At 43.1% G+C, this 27,631-nt stretch overlaps 1 protein-coding gene across 2 annotated transcripts in view; it reads right to left on the reverse strand.

Moving 5' to 3' along the window:
- MYO3A (myosin IIIA) overlaps window positions 1-26,943 on the reverse strand; it is a 115,122-nt gene extending 88,179 nt beyond the window's left edge. For both annotated transcript variants that reach the window (XM_053410099.1, XM_053410098.1), the window contains exons 1-5: window positions 26,823-26,943; window positions 21,515-21,697; window positions 19,738-19,872; window positions 7,698-7,802; window positions 6,805-6,904 (exon numbers count right to left, since the gene is read on the reverse strand). In XM_053410099.1, the coding sequence (XP_053266074.1) occupies window positions 6,805-6,904; window positions 7,698-7,802; window positions 19,738-19,872; window positions 21,515-21,682 (508 nt within the window). In that variant the 5' untranslated portion in view covers window positions 21,683-21,697; window positions 26,823-26,943. The remainder of the gene's footprint in view (window positions 1-6,804; window positions 6,905-7,697; window positions 7,803-19,737; window positions 19,873-21,514; window positions 21,698-26,822) is intronic.
- Window positions 26,944-27,631: the final 688 nt, after the last annotated feature.

Genomic DNA, 27,631 nt, shown 5'->3' on the forward strand with positions numbered 1-27,631 from the left:
ATTTCAAATCACCTAAAATTAGCATAAGCATTCAAATTCATTTTTTTGCGGCTGTCAACTTCATATTCCAAGAAGGGTCACCACAGTTACCTATCTATTTATAGCTCACTATTTGAACTTAATTAGCAATTAGTTATTTCCATTCCCTACATACGTTAACTCTTTCCTGTAAATTGCACACCTAAAGTACATTACACATGACACAACATGAAACTAAATGAAACAACCCAGTCAAATCAAGCTAATTAAAAAAACCTCAAATCTAATTATTTGTGACTAGTGCTGTTTACATGCCACATGCCACGCCTTAAATAACACCAAAGTAAACTACGTCATAGTAAATTAATCAACAAGGTTTAAATGGATGAACACAATGTGAGGTCAAATTATGCAAAGCTTGCCTCAGTTTGTGAGGTGGGGAAGTGGGAATCACATCATGTAAACCCCATAACACACATGTGATGTCATGAGTTATCCCACAGGGATGTGCCTGGGAATGCTTCAGGGTGGAGCATGAGTGCATATTCTGACCGGGCCATGACAGAGAAGCATGAGGATGACTGAAAGACTACAGCAAGCTCCAAAATATGGCGCTTTTTTTCTTCTTAAAAAAATGTTTATGGGTACTCTCATTTTGAATCAAGAAAATAAGCATTTTATAGTTCAAATCGGGGGAAATAAATACAAGAGTACAAAGTACAAAAGCACAAAGAACATGCATTACCTCATGATGATGAAAAATAGTAATTTTCCTACGCATATTGAAATACTGCCCCTCAATGAGGCCAAACTTTCATCAGTAAACACCACACATCCACATTCCGCACTGTTTCACACATTAAATGCTCACTTCCGTCTGAGACTCTGGAAACACCAGGATAGGAAAGGAAGCCTCCATCAGAGGTGTTAACAACAAAACTGACCAATAACTGTGCTAGATTCCAACTCCTACTGGAGGCATACAATTTGGACAAGAAAATTGGCTTCCAGGTGGAAAAATCAAAATTGGAAACAGAACTTTTAGATCCCAAAACTAAGACTTTGTCAAAGATGTATAACTTGCTGTTGAAATGGAATACTCAGGATGAAACGGTGAAATCTGCTATGATTAAATGGGCACAAGATGTTGGACATAACATTATGATGGCTGACTGGGAACAGCTATGGACCACAGGTATGAAGTTCACGGCATGTAATGCCTTAAGAGAGAATATTATGAAAATGATATACAGGTGGTACATGACACCAGTCAAGCTTGCAAAAATCTATCATTTGCCCGATAATAAATGTTGGAAATGTAAAGAAACTGAAGGTACATTCTTTCACCTTTTGTGGACGTGCCCAAGGATTAAGGCTTTCTGGGAGGTGATCTATAATGAAATGAAAAAGGTATTTAAATATACCTTTCTGAAGAAACCAGAGGCCTTCCTCCTGGGCATGGTCGGCCAATTGGTGCCAAAGAAGGATAGAACTTTCTTTATGTATGCTACAACAGCAGCAAGAATACTTATTGCAAAGTATTGGAAGACACAAGATCTACCCACCCTGGAAGAATGGCAGATGAAGGTGATGGACTATATGGAACTGGCGGAAATGACTGGCAGAATCCGAGACCAGGGAGAAGAGTCGGTGGAAGAAGATTGGAAGAAATTTAAAGACTATTTACAGAAATACTGCAAAATTAATGAATGTTAGATTGATGTCGGAATGAAGTTAAGTGTTTTTAGCAGCAATGTTACAAAGGAGTATGTAAAAATGGATTGTTAACAGGTGAGAATGTAAAGTTATAATATATTAAGATAAAGGATTAAGATAAAAACAAAGAGGGAAAGGATTTGCTGAATTAACTAACTGAACTAGAATACAAAAAAGGGAGGTGTGAGGAGGTCAGGGAAACAAGTAAATGAAAGACAAGACATGGAAAGATTGATTTGTTTTTAATTGTTTTTATTTTTCTGTATTTTGTATTTTCTCTTTTTTTTCTTTTTCTTATGTTTGTAACCTTTTCTGAAACTTTAATAAATATTATTTTTTAAAAAAATACAGATTCCAACTCCTACTTCACACATTAAACGCTCGCTTCTGTCTGAGACTCAGGAAACACCGTGACCGGAAATGAGGCTGCCATCGGGGGTAGCAACAGAACTGATGATTCACGTGCTAGAGAAGAAACTAAAAAATTTAAAATTTTTAGTTTCTTCTCACGTTAGAATCACAAAATGTTTAGAAGCATGCATACCGCTGCGTGTCCCCATAAAAAAAGTACTGGACTCGAACATTACAGAAAATGTGTGCCCAAGAGCCAGCGGCAAAAGTAGGGCATGCAGCGTAAGTGGGAATAAGTAGAGTGGCTGAAATCTGGATCTTTACTACTGTGGCGCCATTGTCTGTAATGGCTGTACTAATTCAACAGTGTCTGGAATGACTGCTGGGGGGCGAAATAACATGACAGCCAAGAAAGAAATGTACAAATGGTGCAGGCCGTTCACAAAGGCTAGCATCACTGCTGTGCAAAATAAATTGGCTTAGCAGAACAGGAAAATATTATGTCCCACAATTCAGAAGTTCATAAGCCACAAAGGGAAGAAAAAGCCAGTTCTGTTATCAAAGGTCCATTAACCTGCCTATTATTGACAGCAGCTGTCATATGTGATGTCAAGCTGGCAGAGTACAAACCGACTAGTTGCAACAACAGAAAAAGAACCAGCAAAAGTCCAGTGGAAAAACAGCTGAACTTTGACCTGGGAGATCCGAGATAAAATCCCAAACTAGCCACAGATATACTTGGAGGCTAGTTCTTAAAGGCACAACCAGCGAAAGAGAAGCACATTTTGAGTTTGACGGATTTAAACAGAATTAAGGCTGTTCTTAGATCTTGTCCACTGAAATGCAGTGAAATTTACGGGCGTTTAACTTTGCTCATATTTATTTAATTGAAATATATTCCCTAACGATCTTATATCAGCTCAAACCACCAAACGACGAAAGAATTACAGTAATGTGAAACAAGTAAAACCACAACCAATCATGTCAATCCTAGGATGGACAACAAGGTCAGAAAAATCACATTTTCTTTTAAAAACCTCTGTATAGGTAAGAATGTCTCTTTCCATTATGATGGCTGACTGGGAACAGCTATGGACCACAGGTATGAAGTTCACGGCATGTAATGCCTTAAGAGAGAATATTATGAAAATGATATACAGGTGGTACATGACACCAGTCAAGCTTGCAAAAATCTATCATTTGCCCGATAATAAATGTTGGAAATGTAAAGAGACTGAAGGTACATACTTTCACCTTTGGTGGACATGCCCAAGTATCAAGGCTTTCTGGGAGATGATCTATAACAAAATAAAAAAGGTATTTAAATATACCTTTCTGAAGAAACCAGAGGCCTTTATCCTGGGCATGGTCAGCCAATTGGTGCTAAAGAAGGACAGAACTTTCTTTATGTATGCTACAACAGCAGCAAGAATACTTATTGCAAAGCGTTGGAAGACACAAGATTTACCCACTCTGGAAGAATGGCAGATGAAGGTGATGGACTATATGGAATTGGCGGAAATGACTGGCAGAATCCGAGACCAGGGAGAAGAGTCGGTGGAGGAAGATTGGTAGAAATTCAAAGATTATTTACAGAAGCATTGTAAGATTAATGAATGTTAGAATGATGTTGGAATGAATTCATGTGATTTTAGCAGAAATGTTACAAAGATTTAGAAAAAACAGACTGTTAATTGGTGAAAGGAGGGAAAGTAAATTTATATTAATATCAAGATAAATTTACAGGACAAAAATTTGAAAAGAGGGAAAGGATTTGCTGAAATGGATAACTGACTTAGAATACAAAAAAGGGAGGTGTGAGGAGGTCAGGGAAATAAGCTAATGAAAGAATACAAATGGGAAGATTTGTTGTATTTTTTCTTGATTTTTCTTTTTGTTTAAGGGATTTTAATGCTTTGTTCTTTCTTTTTGATATTTCTTTTTTCTTTTTTGTATTTCATTTTTTTGTTTAAAATGATGTTTTTCTTGATTTTTCTTTTTGTACCTTTAAAAACTTTAATAAATATTTTATATATATATAAAAGAATGTCTCTTTCCTTTTAACAGCTACTACAGGTGTTGAGCTCTGTCAGGGCTCCTGAGGGTGGTGTTTCCAAGTACAAATCATGTAAAATTAACCTTGGATATATTCTAAGGCAGGGATAGCCACCGTGATGCCCTTAAAATGTTATTGGAATATCCATCATACCCAGCTCCCATTATTCCTGAATGATGGTCAAGCTGGGAGCCAGAGCACACCTGGAGGGCACCACATTGGCTATCTCTGTCCTAAGGTAAGTCCCTCTCATTCAACATTAATTCCCTAACTGTATAATATCCATATTCATCCCAACTGGTAGGACCGGTGAGATAGTGTCTCTCCATGTTTTGCAATAGCCAAGCAGACAAACGTAGGCTCCCCCGGCCTGTAAAGCGAGATGAGCACCGCAACCCTAGAGTTGTTCACGACTGGACTTAAATGTCAGGGGTCCTTTTATCTTAACCTATGGGTAAGTATTTATTGAAAATCTCCATAGGTTTGGCTAGAATACTGAAGTTAATGGAAAAGTAGCTCTAGATGCAGTTACTAGACTAAGATTCTAAAGAACCAAACACTACATGAAATAAGAATCTGGTTTTAATTTAAGATAAGCCAATATCCACGCCAAAAGCAAGATTTTAAGACTTCAAGCTTCTTACTCCTGGAAATTCATCTCAAAAATTTACAGCCTCCTATTCATGGTCAACATGGGTGCTTCTGACCAATCAGCTTTAGTCTTTGTTCTTAATTCATTTTACAGTTGAATGAGGTGTTCTCTTTCTGTTGTGAATGGGACACTATCACACAGGGCTTGACCTAATTAGTACTGAGCAATATGGCCAACCTCATTAACATCAAAGCTGCATGAGTAGGCACAGTATCTTGAGAGGCAAGAGAATATTTTTCCAAACCTTACAGCAATCAGGACTTCCCAGCACACCCATGATTAGTGTTTTTAATAATCATATTTAGCATTTCTACAGCACTTTTGAATGTTCAGAGTGATCACATATTAGAAACACACACACACAACTTGTTATCCTTATAATAACTATGAAAGATAATTTAGTAATAAAGGTAAAGGGACCCCTGACCATTAGGTCCAGTCGTGGCCGACTCTGGGGTTGCGGCACTCATCTCGCTTTATTGGTCGAGAGAGCAGCTGTACAGCTTCTGGGTCATGTGGCCAGCATGACTAAGCCGCTTCTGGTGAACCAGAGCAGCGCACGGAAACGCCACTTACCTTCCCGCTGGAGCGGTACCTATTTATATACTTGCACTTTGATGTGCTTTCAAACTGCTAGGTTGGCAGGAGCTGGGACAATGGGAGCTCACCCCATCGCGGGGATTCAAACCGCTGACCTTCTGATCGGCAAGTCCTAGGCTCTGTGGTTTAATCCACAGCGCCACCCAAGTTAGTAATATTACTTCCATTTTACAGATCTTGAGCTGAGATTGGCTTCCCTAAGGCCAAAATATGCATTCACATCAGAGGTGAGGTTTGAACTGAGGCCTTCCTGATCTGACATATTGGCCACAATCCTGTGCCCAGTTTCCTGGAGGTAAGCCCCACTGAAGTCAATGGGGCTAACTTCTGAATGTATAGGATTGCGCCACTGGTCTCTTAACCACAAGACTCCCATACATTTAGCCATATGTCAGTGTATATACATCATGATCCTACATTATTTATTTCAAATATTTATATCCAAGTTTAAAATGTTAAGCAAAACTCCAAAGGGATAATAAAAATCAGCCTGCACACAAAAAGTAACTTTATGAACAACCAAGATCAACTCTCAGAACAGGAGACGAGTCATATAATTGCAGCACTGGCAATAACAACACCAGATAAAAAGGGGGATGCAACAGTCTATGCAAAAGTCTGTCACCTCACCACATGGAGTTAATCTGCACGACAAGAACCTCCAAAACACAATTCAACTATAATGTCTGATGGGAGGGGTGTGGGACAAATGGCTTGTGTCATGGATGGGTGGAAATGACTTAAAGGTAAGGGTAAAGGTAAAGGGACCCCTGACCATTAGGTCCAGTCATGGCCGACTCTGGGGTTGTGGCGCTCATCTCGCTTTATTGGCTTCCGGGTCATGTGGCCAGCATGACTAAGCAAACCAGTCATGGCGAACCAGAGCAGCACACGGAAACGCCATTTACCTTCCCGCTGGAGCGGTACCTATTTATCTACTTGCACTTTGCCGTGCTTTCGAACTGCTAGGTTGGCAGGAGCTGGGACCGAGCAATGGGAGCTCACCCCGTCGCGGGGACTCGAACCACTGACCTTCCAATCGGCAAGCCCAAGACTCTGTGGTTTAACCCATAGCACCACCCCTGTCTCTTTTGGAAATGACTTAGCAATAACTTACAGAATCCCACTTCTTAGGGGAGACACCAGTCACCCCTGGGTTAAGCCAAAGTTTTATACCAACTGGAAATATACTTCGGTCTTTCTTTTTGAAATCCAGGATACTGCATCATGAACTACTTTTAGGCAGATCCCAAGGTGAAAATCAGTGCAGTATTTGGTCAGAACAGGTGTAACTTTCTTCTACCTGAGGAGAGGGCAGGGCGTGAGTATATTGAAGCCCAAGGCTTGCTCCACCTCACATTGGGTCATGTTTGCCCAGACCCTAAGTTGGCTGCTTTTGACAGACAAGTGCAACATGGCATCTCAAGGGTATAAGGACATTGAAACTTACCAAAATCCACAAGTTTAACACCTCCTTCAGTGGTTAGAAGGATGTTATTTCCCTTGATATCACGGTGGATAGTTTTGTTTTCATGCAAATGCTGAAGCCCCTGAAAAGAGAGTTTATGCTTTTTTAATGAATTTATCTTCAATAAAGAAAATACGAAATTGTCAAAATATTTGTAAACTTAGTAAGTATTCCATTTAATGTGTTTTTAATTCAGGAATATACCTATAGTACAAATCCACCATAGTTCACATGAGTTTAAATTATCTTTCATGGTAAACATCCGCATGGGGGGAAAATCCTTAATGAATAAAACTCATACATTTCCCAAGCCAATGAACCTTACAAACTTACAGTGTTGTCCTGAGATTTGCTGTGTCTGTAGTTAGGAAGATGGAGGTGAAAGAAATACTATACCAGCAATATGTAACAAAATTCAGTGTTTGTATGTAACCCTAAACCATGCTTTAGTGCTACGTGTAAAAGCCTTGGACTCATGCACTCCCTTCCCCTTCTTTCATGCAGCCATGAAACAGACTTGGCAGCTCTTACTTGCAACTTTACAACTCTGAGCAGTTTCTAAACAAGTCAACTTCAAACCATGGTTTACGAAACAGGCTTGTTTAACCATGTAGAGTTTCTATTAAACCATGATCTCCATTTCATATATAACAGCATGCAAGGCTGCTAGAACCTGTTAGGCAGTGCTACCCACTGGACTGGTAGTAAGGAAGAAGGAAAGCAGGTGAGGACTAGGTAAGGTGAGGACTGAGGGCAGACTGAGGTTGGCGGGGCCGTGTCCCATTTCCCTTCCAGTGCTTAACTCTGTACCAAAATTAATTCTCCACCAAAATCAAGAGCCAATATTTGAACTGTTAATGCATTTCCTTACTTACCATCAGGGCTTCATGTAAAATGAAAGCAATAATAACTTCACTCATTCTTTCTCCTCGCTTCAGAAATCCTTTTACAAGGTCAGTCACAGATCCTCCATTACACAGCTATTTGGTTGAAAAGAAAAGAAAAAAGTAATGATTACATTTTTTGTTTTGTTTTTTATTAGGCTTGTTAACCCAGTTGCTATTCATTCATTTAAAAGTTCAGTGGTACCTCAGGTTACATATGCTTCAGGTTACATACGCTTCAGGTTACAGACTCTGCTAACCCAGAAATACTACCTCGGGTTAAGAACTTTGCTTCAGGATGAGAACAGAAATTGTGCTCCGGCAGTGCGGCAGCAGCGGGAGGCCCCATTAGCTAAAGTGGTGCTTCAGGTTAAGAACAGTTTCAGGTTAAGTACGGACCTCCGGAACGAATTAAGTACTTAACCTGAGGTACCACTGTATATTTATAGTCTAACTTTCTCCCATGGATTAGGGATGGATCAAAAAGTAAACCATGTGGGACTGAAAGCTCTCCCTCAAAATAGGTCGCCTTAAGACCATAGGGAGCTTTCTTATTTATTCCCAGCTAAGATAATTGGTCTGTCTACCTAAGCATCTACTCTACACAATAGGCAGACTTCAGCTCTCATGAGTACACTTCAGCCTCATAGGAGCTACTTGGTGTTTTACTACAACCTTAAAATCCACCAGCTGGAGCAAGGCACAAGACACATCGCCATAATATTACTACCACATTTATATCCCACTTTTCTTCCAATGATCTCAATGAGGCCTACCTACATGGTTCTCCCTTCTCTCCATTTTATCATCACAACAACTCTGCAACATAGATTCAGCTGAGAGACAACAACTGGCTCAAGGACACCAAGAGAATGGCACACAGGTGTTGAACCCTGGTTTCCCAGGTCCTAGTCCAACACACTAACCACTACACTGGCTCTCTTCAGAACAGGATTTTGCTTTTGGTTCTAGAGCTGAACAGAGGTTTCAGACTGGATTGACAATGATTTGTAAAAACACTTTTTAAAAACCCATGTAATAGAACTCTCAATGCAATTTTCCATTAATAACAAATCACTTCTTTACAGTGCCCTCTGGTGCCACATTTTTATAACACATTTTTTATGTTTTAACTGACGAGTGTAGATGAGTCCACAGTCGTCATACACTAGGCATGGCCAAACTTGGCCCGCCAGATGTTTTGGGACTACAACTCCCATCATCCCTAGCTAACAGGACCAGTGGTCAGGGATGGTGGGAATTGTAGTCCCAAAACATCTGGAGGGCCAAGTTTGGCCATGCCTGTTCTACACAAGCACAAAAATTGTTCCTGGTTACAGCAAGATTTTGTTAGATCATCAGTCTTAGCTTGGAGGGGGAGTAGCTCCCGGTTATTAAATGACCGGGATTCTAAAATTCTTGCTGATCTGCTGCAAATTACCCAGAACTCCTTTATCAAATTCCTATAATTATTCTCCAGTGCTTTTTGGGTAGAAAATGAGGTGTCAGTACTCATATATTAGGGTGTGGGTGTGTGCTGCGAATGCCAGTACAAAATGGCTGCCACAGGCTGTGAAGGAAAAGAAGCTGATACTCCATACCAGAATACTGTCACAAAAAAGAAGGCCAGCCTTCTGCCCACCTCTTTTCCATGATGAATGGGATCAGAGATGGGATCCTTTCCCCAGCTTTAGATGGAGATGCCAGGAATTGAACTTGGGACCTTTTGTACGCAGAGTATGTCCTCTACCACTGAGCTACATTCCTTTTCCAAGATGAACTATATATCACACCTCAAAAACTGGGAGCTTTCACATAATTTTAACAAAATACCCTATGCTGTTTTGGAGGAGAACCTGAGGAGATCCCTTATGATTTAAGACATTGTGCTTGTAGTTTAGGCCACTATGTAAGGTATTCCTACTTATTTATTGCAATGGCCCATCTAGAAGGAAGTAAGAGCTATGTTAGGGACGCAGGTGGCGCTGTGGGTAAATCCTCAGCGCCTAGGGCTTGCCGATTGCATGGTCGGCGGTTCGAATCCCTGCAGCGGGGTGAGCTCCCATCAAACAGTCCCAGCTCCTGCCCACCTAGCAGTTCGAAAGCACCCCTAAAGTGCAAGTAGATAAATAGGTACCGCTTTCTAGCGGGAAGGTAAACAGCATTTCCGTGTGCTGCGCTGGTGCCGGCTCGCCAGAGCAGCTTCGCGTCACGCTGGCCACATGACCCGGAAGTGTCTCCGGACAGCGCTGGCCCCCAGCCTCTAGAGTGAGATGGGCGCACAACCCTAGAGTCGGACACGACTGGCCTGTACAGGCAGGGGTACCTTTACCTTTACCTTTAAGAGCTATGTTATTCAGCCAGCTCACTCGTTTGTTTTGACCTTTGGTAGCAGTTAGCAGGAAACTTGAGACCTTGCACGCAAAGAGATATAGGCAATCACTAGAAAAAGAGGCTCCGTTTACCCTTTCCACAGAAATACTTGACTTATTTACCTAGATTCTCATGTGGCAGTCTGTTTTAAGGACAGTTGAATGCTTCATTAATTGTCCATGTTTATCTTGTCATACAATCGATGGTGAATCCAATAAACAAACTGAAACTCAATGGAAGTTTTGCAGTCCTGTGGGAATCTGTGGCGTATCGACTGCCCATTTGTCAAAATAATATGCTGAGGTTATCTCTGTGCTCTTCAGTGAGACTCTGTTGGGCGTGAGCCATCCAAGGACAGGGCTTCTCATCAGTTTAAATATTTGCAGAAGGCCTGGCCCTTTCATGAGCCACAATGAACACTCAATTTAGGTGAGGGATCAGAAGTGGTGCATTACCAGAACAAGAACACACTCAATCTCCCATCCACACAATTGCTCCTCACTGATGGGTCTCTTTCTCTTCTGATTGAAGACACATATCTTTCAAACACATACCCTTAACATGACACAGTCCAAATCTGGGACGCCATCTGCATTCCCACACGAATCACATGACCCATGCGAGATCTCAAACCCTGAAAAAATGTTGGTGTTTTTCAGGCATGGTACCCCAAAATGTGTGTTTTGGGTCACCACATGAGATTGTGGACCTGAAAAAACTGTGTTTTGGTGTGCCACCCAAGATCATGAACCCAAAAAATCTGCAAACATGACATGAAGGCTGGCAGCATCATCATCCCTGCCATGTGAGAATCCCTTGCAGGCAACCGCAGTACCTGGAGACAGACAGTCAAGTCGTGTATCCATAGCTGTGTTCGGAGGAGAAATGACCACTGGAAGGAGCGCAGAGAGAAGAAATGCCATGGTGCATCTGCAGGAGCATAACTAGAAACCTTCATCTGCCCCAACTGCAACAAAACATGTCTCTCCCTCATTGATCTCTACAGCCACAGCAGGCGCTGCAAACATCCAACAGCTTGACCACCTCCAAAGGCGCAGTCCTCCATTGTCTCCCGAAACAGATGGATGCCAGCCATCTTAGGTTTACATAAGAACCTAGGAAGCAGCCATACACCAAGACAGAATGTTGGCCCATCTAGCTCAGTACTGCATTCACTGACTGGCAGTGGCTTTCCAGGATTTTAGGCAAGGGTCTCTCCCAGGCCTGTCTGGAGACTGAAGCTGGCACCTTTTGCATGCCAAGCAAGTGCTCTACCACTGAACTGTGCCCCCACCTTTTTAACACTGAGTATAAATTAAAGGTTGGCACGCCAAGAAACCTGTTAACAATACAAAATAAACATGCTTTTCACACAACTCCCTTTCTTAGTATCTGATACTTTTTAAATTATTATTTGATCTTCCTATAAACTGGCACTTTGGGTGGTGCATAAAATGAAGGCGTTGAAAAGCAGTTGTCAGGCGAAGTTAAAATCACTGATCCTCAAAGGAAGAAGCCGAAGCACTCTTCAGCACATGCAGAAACAAATGTATGCAAAGATGGTTTTTTGCACAGCATCCAGCACATTTATTTGTAGTGAAATTCAAAAGGGGGATATTTCAATACATAATGGAGAAGGAATATTTGGAGGCATAGTCCTACATGTCCTTTTTTGAACTGGGCAAGCAGGACTCCACGTTCCCTGGGTTAATATAAGCCTTGTTCTATTTTCTCCACAGCCCAGGGAAAACCTCATGGGCAAAGTGTCCCCTCCAATTTATTTTTTCTGTTCCTATGTCTATTTTTACTAATTGTGTCAAGACACCATGACTGTCTTTGTAGGCACAGATCAAAGGTTAGGTCTTTACAAACACACAACACAACACACACAGTCAACCGTCTAAATTGGTGCAGCTGAACATACAGCAGTTTAGCAACAATATCCATGAAAATATGATTGGGGAGCAGAAGGAAATGAAAAAAACAGAATTCACCCCTATTTGCCTAAAATATTCTGCTATGCTTATGAATCACCTTTGAATTGCATTTGGGGAGGGCAGTGTGGAAGAACAAAATGGAACTCTAGCTCTGAGCCAGCAGACTTTTATATAACTACGAACACGTGTCACGATGTTAATCTGACACTCACTGAACCAGATGTTAATGCAACCACTTGCAAAGGTTTTTAAATCACATATTCCCAGTAACAGTTAGCAGCAGAGAGGGGTGTGGTCATGCACCTAGTACCAGTAACGGGGTCAATGCCACTGCCACTTAGTGAGAGGGAGAGGTTGGCACTGGGTGGACGCATTGGCAGGAGCACAAGGGAAGCCACAGTCATATTCTCCTGATATATGGAGGAACAGGGAACAGGTCTGGGTCCACTGACCCAAGCCCCTGTGTTCAACTGAAGGTCTATGGGCTCATCCACACTTCTTCTTGACCCATGTCTAGAAAGCACGTGTCCAAGCGGTTTTCTGTTTGTCCCACCATTTTCCACAGGAAAACCTGATGGATGTTTGCTCCTATTCAGTGGTAAAGATTGAGTTTTCCTGGGGTGGGGGTGGGGACAGCAGGGCAAGAGGAAGTCTGGAAGGACTGGGGGATGCTGGTCTCCTGTTTTTGTCTGGGTCTAGGCTCTTTTTCACCTTTGGCTAACGTTTGGGTATCTGGTTCTGCCTCTATTCCATCCTCTGCCCCATGTGAACACCTTAGCACTGGGGCTAATGATCCTTGAATCTACAGGCACAGCAGCTTCCTAATGCCCGTGTTGAGTCATTGGTTACCTGGGGTGAGAAGAGGCCATGTGCTCTGCTAATAGAAATGTGCCGCCTGTGTTACAGATGAATGATGAGTTAAAACTGCAAGATGAGCTGGGTGATTTCGATGATGGGGTTGCAATTTAAAATGACACTTGGAAGCACTGGAAGCAAGTGCTCCATTATAAATTTGGTCATTCAAAAAAATCAAAAAAATCATTTGTTCACTTGCTTCTCAATTAGCCCATCACTGAGCTATGCTAGACAGGCAAGGAAGATGAGACCCATAAAGCAATAATTTTTCTTGATATTGGAGGGACGTGGGAAGAGGAACAAGTACTGAGCATCAGACATAAGAACACTGGAAACTGCCTTATGCCAAATCAGACTATTCACCCATCTAGCTTATATTGTCCATGCTGAGAGCTGCTCTATAGGATTTCAGGCAGAAGCCTCTCCTAGCCCTTTCTACAGATGTTGCAGATAGAACCTGTGACCTTCTATGTGCAAAGCAGATGGCTGAAAACTGACAGCCACTTACCTATTTCTCACACTAGAAGCGGTGGGGATGTTCTCCCAAGCTTGGCTTATAAACAAACTTCAGGAGCTGCCCATCTCAAAACCAAGGTGAGCTTTATAGTTGCCAGAGTTATCCAGCTTATAACCTGTAATATGGCTGTAGCCCTCCAGATGTTGCTCAGAGGGGTTCCGCCCTCCACACACACTCCACAAAATTAGCTCAGGGGGTCAGGAAAACCCATGGATCAGCACTTGGGGGGGTGAGAGGTGGCGGGGGGGTGTCATTCTATCTGGCAAGTTGAAATGCTTGCCCAGACATAACATTTATCATAGCTTGATGTTGATTTCTACCTAAAGTTCCCTGCACCTTGAAACTCTTCTTTGTGGGGAAAGTCATGTGCTTTAAATGTAAGAATTGGATCAAATGTATGCTGTTTGGATCTCTATTCAGCTGTTCAATCCTTCCAGAAGATCCAGAAGTATTTAGAGGCCGTATCCAGGGACTGAATTAAATAAAAAGAGACCAGTCATCTTGTGTAGCTCAAGTTGTAACTTTGAAAGATGATTCAAAGATTCTAGGCTGAACTACATCATAGACCTTGCATACATTTGCCAAGACATTTTTTAAAAAAAAGTCCAATCTTCTTATGGCCAGCATTAGAATTTGCATTTGTATTAGCACATGAAAATATGCAAATTTAGTCTGACCACTCCTTACAACATTTTCAGCAAAAGGGGTCTTTTTAAATGTGTTGCTCATCATCTCATCTCTCACTGTAGCATTAATGTATACATTTATATATACATAGAAATTCAGAACATGTTGAATTTTTAAAAGATATTTATAAATTATCCTTTTCCCAAAGGAGTTCAGTGTAATGCACAACAAACATATATAAACACCAGAACACAAGCAATAAAAATATAACACTGAATTAGCAACTCATCAATACACTGATTCAAATATTGCTGCTGATAGTGTTTCGGGGCTTACCTGAGAAGAGCTCTCTACAAGTTTCCCCCCGTGTTGAAGCAGACACCCCACCCAAAAATGCATTGTGCTGTTCTCTCAACCCACACACCATAAATAAATAAATAAATAAATAAAGCAAGCAAGCAAGCAAGCAGTCTTTTTCGTCTTTTGTGAAAAGCGAAATCAAGCTTATGGGAAATACTTTTGGTCAAAATATATATAAAAATTTTAATAAATGTTGAGTAGCACCTTAGAGAGCAACTAAGTTTGTTCTTGGTATAGGCTTTCATGTGCATACACACTTCTTCAGATACACTGAAACAGAAGTCACCAGACCCTTATATATAGTGGGAACGTGGGGTGGGGTTTTCTCAGGAGGGTAGTAGGAGATGGGTGATTGACTCAGTGGGTATGGTAAACCTGTTGAGAACTGTTAACGACTGCCCCCTCTGTATATTTTAAGGACTCCTGACACAAAAACTTATGCAGACAAATAGGTCTGATCTGCCAGCTTTCTTACCTCTCTCAAATCTTTCAGATCAATAGCCCACATAGTATTAGGGGAGGTAAAATTATTTCTATTTTTCGTAACCCAAAACTGTAAAGTCTGCACTAGTGAGCTATCACCCTGAAATATGGCAGCCTTCACCACCTCCCTCAGAATGTATGACCATGCCTTCACATTTCATCCACTTCTGCCCAAAAGGAAGGGGGAAGGCTAGAGCTATTTTGACTCCCCATAATAAGTGATGAGAGGAAGAGAGAATGGAGCTTCCGTTTTCACTCAGTGGATTCAGATCCTGACACAAGATCAAACCTGGCTGAACCCAGAGTTCTTTAGGATGAAAAAGACTGATTCTCAAACAGCTGACTCTGGACATAAATCAAATCTTGATACTAGTAGTGCAGATACCTGAGAACTCGTACCTAAACTTTCATCTGCCTTTTTGCTTTTCTACATGATGATGAAAACAAAGTGTTAGGCCTTTATTCTGTACCCCAGGGTAGGCAACAATTTATGCCCTCAGTCTGCTCAAGCAAGGGATTGTAATATGTAATTTCCCCCAGAAAATTACGAGTATTTACCAGACCTCAGTATTCTAAAGCCTACTTGTAGTCACAAATCTTTGATCTTGCAGAGAAAGGGGGACATAATTTTAAAAGAGCGGAATTACTGTAATTGGGAAGTAAAAAAAAGAGGCATTATGCGGCTCATTATTAGAAATGGCTAAATCAAGGCTAGTTTAGAGCCGTAATGGATCAAAGAAGGCAGAGCTGGATTGAAAGGAGCAATTATACAGGGCAGCATGGAAAAATACCCAGGTCTGAAGAGTAGGAAAAGGCTCTCTTATATTGGCTTGCACATTTATTTCCCATACACGGCTTCTTTTGAAAGACAATATATTATGTAGTATAATTAGAGCACGCAGCCAAAAGCAAAGCAGCGCTATTTTCAGCGCTATTGCAGTGAGCAGGCATAAGGGTTCCTTAGTGAACCATTTCATCATTATCGATAAAGCGGGTTCAAGTAACCTGCTTTTTGTACACATTGTTATTGGGCTATTGTTTCCACACAGGCGGTGGCACAACTGATTAGGCCAAGGAAGGAGATGTACAAGGAAATGTAGTAGATAGAGGTGGACAGAAGGAAATGCAATGCAAAATGCAAGCAAGCATTTATAGGAAATACAAGAGGGGGGGTGGGCAGAACTCTTGATTTTAAGTAAAAGAACAGATATTTACTTACTAACTTACTTACTTACTTACAGCAAAGTCACCTGTTTCCATTAGGTGGACTTGATAATATGAAGCAGTTGGGAAAAACTGAGGCTGCTTTCTGTATGACATATACCAGCTTCTGCTCTCTGGCAAGTCTCATGAATTGAGAAACTTATAATAGTTGAAGCAGGCTGCTGCTACCTTTGGTCTTCATAGATCTGGACTGTTTTGCACACTATCCCAAACAGGGTTGAGACTGAACAGAAGCAACATGTGATGGCTCTCTCATACATATACATATACATATACATATACATATACATATACATCTTGTGGAAAGGCAATAGCTCAGGGGCAAAGCACCTGCTTTTCAGGCAGAAGGTCTCAGGATCAATCTCCAGGCAGGGCTAGGAGAGAACAGAGAACGAAATCCTGGAGAGCTCCAGTCAGAAAATACTGAGCTAGATGGGCCAATGCGATCTTCCTATACTTCCATGCCTGGCTTGCCGCAGGCTGCCAGTGCCACCATGTATTTATTTTGCAGATGTATAAACTGCTTCACAGCCAGAAGCTATCGAAGCAGCATATAATGAGGTAGAATACGTACTATAAAAGCAGTAAAATCACTTCTGCAATTAATATTCAATAAGTTGACTGCGACACGCTTCGGAGAAACCCTTCTTCTTAACCAATTTATTTTACAGACAACTGTGGGAGCTTATGAATTGGGGGTTTCTATTCTGAGAAGGACCACTTATCACTGTTCTGTTTTATAGGTAGCTGAAGGTTTTAGTTACCAAGTTCAAGGGGAAAGGGGGAAAGACTATAACTGCATTCTCCAACCAAGTGCGCTCCAGATATTTTGAACCACAACCCCTATCATCCATGATCAGGTTGGGGAAGTCTGGAGCAGAAAACCTGCTGGATGGGTAGGAAGAGAGTCACAGAACCTGGTAGAAAAACATCCTTATATAACCAGGGATTACTCACTGCTCCAAATAAAGCACACCAGTTTACACAGTGATGTTGGCCACATAATAAGAACCAAGGTGGTTTGCATGATTCTTCCCCTAATCTAAATCAATTCTGACTCCACACACATTTTCTAAAAAATCGCAAGGAAGGAACACTCTGTGGCCTGCATAAACTGGCTTGTGAGATCTGAAGCACAGTTTCAGCTATGCAAATATTTAGATGTCTCTGCATATCAAATAGTGTTCAAACATCCCTGTAGCCCATTGTTAATTCCTCACAGAACATTTGTTCCATTTATTTTGATAAAAACCAAACTCACAACTGATAAAGTACAGGTCTACTGAGGAATTTACAGTTAAATTTAAATATTTATACATCTCTTCTGCGGAATTAAATGGGAACAAAATGCAAACGCTTGATGTTAACTCTTAAAAGAGAGCGGGGGGAGAGATCAAAGCCGAATAATATAACTTAGTATCACTTCAGGCAGGGCTTTAAATTAGCAAACACTGCTGCCAACTGGATCACAATAATCCTCCATGATAATTATTCTTTGGGATTAGTAGTGTGTGTGGTTAGCATTATTAATTAACTTCAAGGACTGCTGCAAGGAAGAATTCATAACGCAACACTTATCAGGGCAGGCCTGCAGCTGAACTACAAAGATGAGTCATCGTATTTCGTGCTCCCCATTCTCAGGGTTCAGGCTATGAGTGTTGATGCAGCCAAAACAGCACCATCCATGAACGAGAGGGAAGCAGCAAAAAAAGCCTACAGGAAGCCAAAGCTTTGTAGAAATCATTTGAAAAAAATAAAATAAAAAATCAGGGGGAATAAACCCTAAGGGGGAGAGGGAACTCTCCTCAAAACATCCTAGTGGGGACTAAGCATGCTCAGTGGCCCTGGAATGCTGACTCTTGCAGGTGTGTGTGTGTGACAGAAAATGGGGGAGGAGGGAGAATGGAATGGAATACCTGGGTAAAGGGCATGGCCGGCATCTAAAACTGAAGCGCAACTTTTTGCTGCTGGCCTCACTTACTCCCCAACAATAATGTGGTAAGTAAAATTGTGGGCGTTAATATGCCCACCCTTCAGAGACTTCCCTAAACGTCTAGCAATTGTTTTCCATGGTCAACACGGGCATAGCCAGGATTTATTGAGGGGCAGTTATTATGGGGGGGCAGAACCGAGTTATCTGTGACACAGTTGGTCAGTTAGTTAAGTATTTTTATTTATTTACTTGATTGGGGGGGGGAGCTGCTCCTCCCCCCCTGGCCCTGGCCCCGCCCCCGCCAGTCAATGGAGCTGCTGTATAACTCTCATTCATTGAAAATGGGGTTTTCTGCAGGAAGATGTCTATGGATGCTGCTGCAGATTAGCAGCTGACTTGCGGGGCCAAATCAAGACACTACTACTGTCACATTAAATAGCAGCTTAGGTGCTCAAAACAAAGCAGAAACAGTCTTTCCTTGGCTGTACTGCAATAGCGAGGCATGAAGATGACAAGCAGAGCTGCCGGCAAACTCTGGCATTTCTAGGTTCTCCCCCCAAGATCTGAGGTGCCCAGTCACTTAATCTTTATCTCACATGAGATCAGCCGATGCCTGGAACAGGCCAGAATATTTTCCTCAAGTCTGTTGGCCCTCCCCAGAGTGCTTCTCAAGAAGACACTGGGCTTGCCCTAAGCTTACAGGGCTGCATTGATCTGCTGCGTTCTTCTCACTGTGGACTGGGCTTCTCTGCTGTCATGAAAAAAGAAAGGTGAGGCTCTGCAAGGGCTTCCCTTCAAGGAAAAGCCCTTGTAAAGCTTTCCCATAAGGTGGTAGGAAGCAAGATTTAGCAAGGGCCTCTCCTTAAGGAGAAACCCTGGCTGAATCTCCCGTCCCACCAGGTGGCAAAGCCGACTTGGTGAGAGAGGGGAGGCATTCTAGAAAGCTTTGCTACTTAGAGGTGCAGGGGAGACCAGTAGCAAAGCAGAGTTTCTCCGGCAACAGAAGTGGTAGGATGGGCAGGATGCTGCCTCTTGTATTTCCACCGCCTGAGGTGACTGTTTCACCCCACCTTGTCTGTGAGCTGGCTCTGGCTATAAGCAGCACATATCTGCACATAAAACCACCTAAAAGCCATCATAAACACAAATGATCACACAGGGAGTGGTACCAGAGACCATAGCTGTCAACCTTCCCTTTTTTTGGTGGGAAATTCCCTTATTCCAGCGCTGTTTCCCGCTGCTTTCCACTGCTATCCCAGATTGTTAGATATCCCGTAGACTGTCCCCGGGACAGGTGAGGCTGCTGATCCCTTATTTCCGAGGCTGCTGATCCCTTATTTTCAGATCTGAAAGTTGACAGCTATGCCAGAGACTCCTAAGGCATGACTTAGGCTATTGGGATATGATGGGTCCTGAAAGTCAATTGGATGTAGTATCTCAGGTGTAAACAACATTGCATCTTCCAGATGTTTTGGACTACAACTCCCATCCTCTCTGACTATTGGCTACACTGTCTAGGACTGATGGGAGCGGTAGTCCAATGACATTTTAAAGGCGTCACACTGTCTACCTCTGTTGTATCTAGTAAGTGCAATTAGAATGAAATCCTGTGACACTCAAAACTCTTTAGTAATGACATTGAGCTTTCTCACTCAAGATCCTATTGGGGTGGTCACTTAAAAACCAGGAGAACAAAAACCAACCAATAAGCAAAGCTCCTACCTCCAGAACCAGCCACAGCTGGTCTCCATCCTTCACATCTTTCTTGTAGTACAGTCCATAGAACTTGACTACATTTGGATGGTCAGAAAGAGCTTTCAAAATGTTGTACTCTGCTTCAATTTCCTCATCAATGTCCTAGTAACATGGATGGAAAGCATAAGAAACAGTGAATTAATGGAACACCTTGTGAACATGTTTTACGGACAATATATAATAATATACTTATGAGGTATACTTATTGATGTGCAGTCAAAAGGTTTTGCACTGCATAGAATCTGAAAACAAATTGGTCTTTTGAGAAATACTGGAAGAATAAAAGAGAAATTGGGGAAAAGGTTTCTAGCCATAAATATCTGAAGTCTGAGAAAAAGTATAACCTGAACTCAACACTTCTAGGGGCTTTCCCCCAGTGCAATCCTAGACACATCTACTCTAAGTAAGCCCCACTGAGTTCAATGAGACTTATTTCCTGGTAAGTGTGTATATAGCTGGGATGGGAGACCTGTGGCCCTCTGAATACTGTACCCAACTCCCATCAGCCCCAGGCCAGCATGGCCGATTGGTAGGAATGCTGGGAGTTGTAGTCTTATGACACGTGGAGGGCACCAGGTTTCTGATCCTAGGAAGTAAGGCTTAGTGCATTTGCTGCAAAGTCCCTTTAGAAGGCAGGATGGAGGTTTTTATAGAAACTGCAGCCTATAAAACAATTGGATATCAATAATTGGGTACTGATAGCATTATTCCTGTTTTTCTACATTGCAGGCTACAAAAGGGGGTCTCCTTAAGTTCCATTTCACATATTCCTAGTTTTGCTAAGAACGTCCTCTCTTTATATTTCACATATCTTAAAACCGCTGTAAAAATCAAGAAGCATTTAGAAAAAGAAAAAACAAGCCTACAAATGAGTTAAGTCAGAAAAAAGGTAAATTGATAGCAGTTGCTTGGCTTTTTTTTAGTTAGTTATTTCATTTCTTCAGTTCAATCCAGTGCAGTGTTCTCAAAGAAAGATGGAAATTTTCAAGCACCTTGTTTATTGCAATGGCTCCCTCTTCAGACACTCAGGATTCCTTCAGTTTAAGGAAGCGATATAATCTATGCGGTCAAACTTCCACAGATGAGGGCATTACATTCACAGTCCATGAAGCAGAAACTATGGACCAGTTAGCACCTGACACCCCACCTTTCTCAAACAGCAGCCAGCATTTCAAGAACACAAGGGCTTTGTGGCAAATTTATGAAACAACAGAGGAAGAATAAGCTAGCCAATAAAGGCAATGACTATATTGTTATAGATGGGGGACACCCACCTAAACACTATAAATTAATAAATGGTAGGATTTTGATTATTTGCTGTGTTGAAGGGAAGACTGGAGGCCAGTGGAAAAATACAGGCTAAGCTTTCTTCCAGAGATACATTAACATGACAAAGGGTGTTGGTGGCCCATTTCGGAGGAATCTTGGGCCTGGGCAGATAGAAGGTTGCCAGGGTAACTGGGTGTGGGGTGACAGGAAAAGAATCTTTAGCAAGGTGTGCTGGGAAGATGACGGGGGAGAACCAACAGTGGGCTCCATCTTGGGCAGGCTGGCTGAAGGCTAGCTGGGGAGATGACTTTGATGCCAGTGCTGCACTGCTGTGGGGAACAATACCCTCTTGAAATGATCATGCTGTAAGATCTGGACTCCCTCCATGCAGGTTGAAGTGTAAATATGTGAATAAAACACAGCTCTTAAAGCTACAACAGTCTCTGCTGTGCCTCAATTCTAAAAGTAAACTTACGTGAACTGGATCCAAGATTTTGACTGCAGCTTTGCTCCCATTTTTCTTGTTGAACACCTTGAAAACCTTGCCATATGTTCCTTTGCCAATCGTCTCAACTATTTCCCAGGTGTCTGAAGGATCAGGAAAGCTGTCAAATATGATCGTTTTGCCAGTTAAGGGCAGCATCTCAAACAGCAACTCCTGGTGGGGAAAAAGAATTCTGCATTAAACCATCACTGAGAACAGTCGTCCCAGTTACAGAGGGAGCTGAACAGAAATGCGTTTATTCATTTCACTATGTTTCAAAATTAATTTTTACTATTTGGGGCAAAATTTGGGGCAAAATTCACGTCATAGTGCCAAGACAACACTAGAACCACATAGTACAGAGGTAGCCATTGTGTTTTCTTCTGGATATGATTGGACTACAACCTTCACAATAATATACTGGCTGGGAATGATGGGAGCTTGGAGGGCACCACAATGGCCACTTCTGGTATAGTGGCTTAGAGGTCAGCTAGGTAGTCAGTTCAAATCTTGCCTCTTCTCTGATTTCAACAGAGGCCTCTGACAAGCCAAAAGCAGTTGGCAGATTCCCTGTTTCTGAAATGCCCTCCCTTGGTGAGATGTGTCAGCCTCCCTCGCTATTAACTTTTCAGAGGAATTTAAAAACATCTGTTTGCCCAGACATGTGATGGCTGAAGGACCTGTCCCTGGCAACCCTGAAATGATTAGTTTTGAGAGTAAATTATTTATTCCAGGAGTTTCTAATGCTTTTGTTATGTGCCTCCTCCATGAGAGGTACAGAGGGTGGCAACACAAGAATGGGACATTTCTGCAATCATAGAATCTTTGAGTTGGAAGGGACCCATGGGTTATCTAGTCCAACCCCCCCTAATGTAGGAATCTCAGCTAATAATAATAATAATAATAATAATAATAATAATAATAATAATTTATTATTTATACCCCGCCCATCTGGCTGGGTTTCCCCAGCCACTCTGGGCGGCTTCCAACTGAATATTAAAAACAGTACAGCATCAGACATTAAAAACTTCCCTAAAGCATCCATGGCAGATGGCCATCCAACTTAAAAACCTCCAAGGATGGAGAGTCCACCACCTCTTGTGGGAGTCTGTTCCACTGCCGAACAGCTCTTACTGTCAGAAATTTTTTCCAGAATTTTAGTTGGAATCTCCTTTCTTGTGACTTGAAGCCATTGGTTTGAGTCCTATCCTCCAGAGCAGAAGAAAACAAGCATGCTCTTTCATGTGACAGCCCTTAAGATATTTGAAAATGGTTATCATATCTCCTCTCAGTCTCCTCTTTTTCAGGCTAAACATACCCAGCTCTTTCAAGTGCTCCTCATAAGGCTTACTTTCCAGACCCTTGATCATCTTGGTTGCCCTCCTCTGTACATGTTCCAGCTTGTCAACATCCTTCTTGAACTGTGGTGCCCAGAACTGGACACAGTATTCAAAATTGTGGTCTGACTAAGGCAGAATTGAGTGGTACTATTACTTCCCTAGATCTGAACACAAGACTTCGGTTGATGCAGCCTAGAACAGCATTAGCTTTTTTTGCTGCTGCTGCATCACACTGTTGAGTCATGTTAAGCTTGTGGTCTACCGATACCCCTAGATCCTTTTCAAATGTACTGCCAGTAAGCCAGGTGTCGCCCATCCTATATTTGTGCATCTGGTTCTTACTGTCTAGGTGCAGAACCTTACATTTGTCCCTATTGAAATTCATTTTGTTAGCTTGCGCCCAGTTCTCCAATATGTTAAGGTCATTTTGAATTCTGATTCTGTCTTCTGCAGCATTAGCTACCTCTCCCAGTTTGGTGTCATCTGCAAATTTGATGAGCATCCTCTCAGTTCCTTCATCCAAGTCATTTATAAAGACGTTGAACAACAACGGGCCCAGGGCAGAACCTTGCGGCACCCCACTTGCCACTTTTTTCCAGGATGACAAGGAACCGTTAATCTCTTTGGGTTCGGTCAGTCAAATCCACCTAACAGTTACCTCGTTCAACCCAAATTTTACCAGCTTCCTCGCAAGAATATCATGGGAGCCTTTGTCAAAAGCCTTACTGAAATCAAGATACACTGTGTCCACAGCATTTCCCTGATCCACTAAGTTTGTAATCCACTAAGTTTCCCCAAAAAAGAAAGAAAGAAAAAGAAATCAGATTGGTCTGGGATGATTTATTTTTGAGAAACCCATGTTGGGTCTTAGAAATCACAGCATCCTTTTCTAAATGCTCACAGACCAACTGTTGAATTATCTGTTCTAGGACCTTTCCTGGTATCAATGTCAAGCTCACCAGTCTATAATTACCTGGGTCTTCCTTTTCCCCCAGGCAAAAATGTTGCTCTTTAATCAGGTCTTTGGCTATTTAACATCTTATATCCTTTTAGATGTGGTTTTTTTTTGGGGGGGTGAGGTTATAGTTTTGTTTTGTCCTTGTTTTTATTATGTATTTTGCATTCTTATCTTGTATTTTTAGGCTGCAAACTGCCCTGAGATCTTCGGATGAAGGGCAGTTCACAAATTTAATAAATAAAAATAAAATAAAAAATTTCCAAGAAGGTTTTTTTTTTTTTACTGTTTTAAAGTTTTAATTGTATTGTTTTAGTAGTGACAGGTCTGCCACCTTGGGCTCCTTTGGAGGGAGGTTGGGATACAAGCGGCGGCCATATTGCACACGTCTGACAACTGATGCATGACCGCTGACGCCTGCTTTGTTTTTGGCCGTGGAAGAAGGCAGAACAGGGGTGGGACAGCCTTACAAACAACCGCTGGCATGCACAATGACCTAGAACGCAACCCCCACACAAACAGGGAGCAGCCTGCAGATATTCAATAAATAAATTGGGTGGGGGGAGGAAGTGGCCCCACCTTTTTCGGCTCAGGGCCGAGTGGTATGTGGCTCTCAACTGTTTCCCCTCAGGGAATGAGGGCAACGGTAAGAAAAAAAGATTCCCCTCTCCCTACTCTAAGAACTAAGGATTTTTAAATAGCATTGGACAGTGTTCCCCTGCCTTGGGTCTCCAGCTGTTTTTTGGACTACAACTCCCATCATTCCTACCTAGCAAGCCCAGTGGTCATGGATGATGGGAATTGTAGTCCCAAAACAGCTGGGGACCAAAGGTTGGGAAGCACTGATATAGGAGATGCGGCTGCTATCATTCTGTATGGTGATGGTGCCCATGCTTTGTGCATGGCTAAGCAGGAGCTGGAACACAGGTGGTGCTGTGGGTTAAACCACAGAGCCTAGGTCGGTGGTTCGAATCCCCATGATGGGGTGAGCTCCCGTTGCTTGGTCCCAGCTCCTGCCAACCTAGCAGTTCGAAAGCATGTCAAAGTGCAAGTAGATAAATAGGTACCGCTCCGGCGGGAAGGTAAACGGCGTATCCATGCACTGCTCTGGTTCGCCAGAAGCGGCTTAGTCATGCTGGCCACATAACCTGGAAGCTGTACGCCAGCTCCCTTGGCCAATAAAGCAAGATGAGCGCCGCAACCCCAGAGTCGGCCACGACTGGACCTAATGGTCAGGGATCCCTTTACCTTTACCTTAAGCAGGGGTTAGGCATCAGTAGTCCACGAACAAACTTGCGTTTACTTTCCTCTTAGCAGCACTCAATTTAAGAAATGCAGCAAAACAAAATGAAAACCCAAAGTGATTTTTCAACAAGTGGATGCCCAGTGAACATTTCTGAAGAGCAAGCCAGATCTCCAAGTCTAAGCACCTTTTAATTTTCCTATTACAAGCCAATGAACATTTACAAGTGTCATAAAAATCAATACCTTTGCTCAAGTCTATTTGTCAGAGCTGACAACAACAAAGCATCGGTGGCCAAAGAACTGGGTCACCCGTAACCCAAGAATTGCTTGCTTTATCTGAGTACTGATATCCAAGTTAGAAATTAAGGAAGAGTATCAGATAACCTGGTCAAGGAAAGGCTCCGGGCATTAAAACACAGTTACACATCCAACTGCACATACCGGTACATAACATCATTAGTTCTCCCAAAGCCAGTTAAGAACAAGGCATCTATAGACCCTCCAGAACAGGCTAGATTAACACAAGAGCTGCGCTTCCTTATAACAGCACCAATACGGGCAGTGAGTTTAGCCAGCAAGAAAAAAGGTAAACAATATAAAGTTAGGATAATGGCAGTTGTCAATATATATTTGTAACGTTGCCTACTGCATACTACATGTTCTCATGGTCAAACCACTCATGGACCTCTAGACTAGACAAAGTTGTGATGCGCAGAGGTGTGAAAAGTGCAGAAGCTGAAGGCGCCACACCTGTGACACTCAGCACACTGACTTGGAAGCACATTTCATTGAAATCGATGGGACTCAAGGCCACATCATATGCAACAGGTTCCCTTCTATGCAGCAGCTGACCATATCTCATTACAGCCTGTAAGAGGTCTGTGTTTGCACATGGGGCAAGAGAGAAATTGCATCTGCAATTGGATCCAGCTTCTTGTCATGTGTAGTCCACATGTACAAGTGACAAATCAACACATGCGTTAGCTACTCATGCTTTTAAAATTAATATTTTGCTATTACTATGATGTCACTAGGGTTCACGACACTTCACACTGATACCAAACCGAGGCTACTGCCCGAACATGGGCATTAGCAGCCAGTGAACAAACTCACTTACTTTCATCTTACAACACACTTAAAACGTTTTATTTGCAGCTTTATAGCTGCAACTCTTTCGTTTACTAGGGAGGCAGCCCCACAGAACAAAGGGGACCGGGTAAAACACCCGGAAGACCCAGTTGCACAAACCCCAATGAAGACCTTACTTTACTCCCATGACAATCGGTTTAGGATTGCTGCCTACGTGCGCAGCCCGATCCTATGCAGCTTACTCCCCAGCAAGCACGCGCCATGAGTTTTTGTTCAGTCTGATAACCGGGGATTGGCGGTGGTGGGGAGCAGGAGTGCCAGTTTGGCCCCAAGACCGTGGGTGCCCGGGGCCGTGGGTGCCATGCAGCGTACATGGCCCTGGCGCCGACATTTGTGGGTGCCCGGCCCCTTCGTGGGGAATTCTGTGGGTGCCCGAGCACCCAGGGCGCCGGCACCTATGGTGGGGAGATAACACGCAGCAGATCCCTTGCTGCCTCCACGAGCAGCAGGGCACACAGCTCGCCGTTCTGGTAAACGCGCGCTCCTTGCGCGGAATCCTACACGCTCCCTGCAAGGGCGATCTTCCTCCCCATCGCGCGCGCTCAGCTGCTCCTCTGCCCCCAACCTTCCCCATCTTCTCGACACCACCCTGGGGAGCGAGGGGGCTTACCTTGCCTGGTGGTGCAGGGCGGAGACAGGAGCCCCAGCGACTCTTCCTGCCCCGCTGGAGAGAGGCTCGGGTTCGAGTCCTGCGCGGCCACCAGCTCCCTCTGCCCGCGGGTAGCTCGGCCCATCCAGCGGCGCCCGCAGAGAATCAGGGCGGGAAGGCAGAGATCCCGGCGCCAGCGGCGCTCAGCTCTCCTTGCTCCAGATGGCCAGATCAGGTTGCTCCGGCGGAGCAGGCAGCTGCCCAGGGGTTCCGCCCGTCGGATCCTGACCCTTCGCCTGCCCTGCAGCGGATGCTTTACCCCGGGGGTCAACAGAAGGCCACGCGAGCAGGCTCTCGCCCTCCTCCTTGTCCTCCTCCTATTTTCCAGGCATCCATAAGGGAGACACCCATCTCAGTCCCCACCACCGCGCCCCCCCTCGCACTCTTTCCAATGAGACATGCAACAGATTGTTCTTCTCCTTAAAAAAAAAAAGTAAAATAAAATCCGCCGCCTGCCCTCCTCCTCCTGGTGGCCTGGATAGCAGCCACCTGGCGTTAGCAGAGACAAGCAATAAGCTTTGCATTAGTAGCAGCAGATCAGCCCCTCCCCGTGTTGATAGTCCTTTTTCTTCCTCGTCGTGGACGTGAACGGCAGGTGCTGCTGCTGCTGTCTGCAACCGGGATAAAGAAGGATGTCCATATATTTTGATAACCCGAAGCAGAAAGCCAGGACTCTGGGAAGGGGCTCTGAAGGCTGAAACCCTAAGCAAACCATTTCTTCATATCCTACCTTCACTCTGGAAAGCTGCAGGCGGCGCACACCTGCGTGC

The sequence above is a fragment of the Podarcis raffonei genome, chromosome 12, assembly GCF_027172205.1.
Source record: "Podarcis raffonei isolate rPodRaf1 chromosome 12, rPodRaf1.pri, whole genome shotgun sequence".
In the NCBI taxonomy this organism is placed as follows: Eukaryota; Metazoa; Chordata; class Lepidosauria; order Squamata; family Lacertidae; genus Podarcis; species Podarcis raffonei.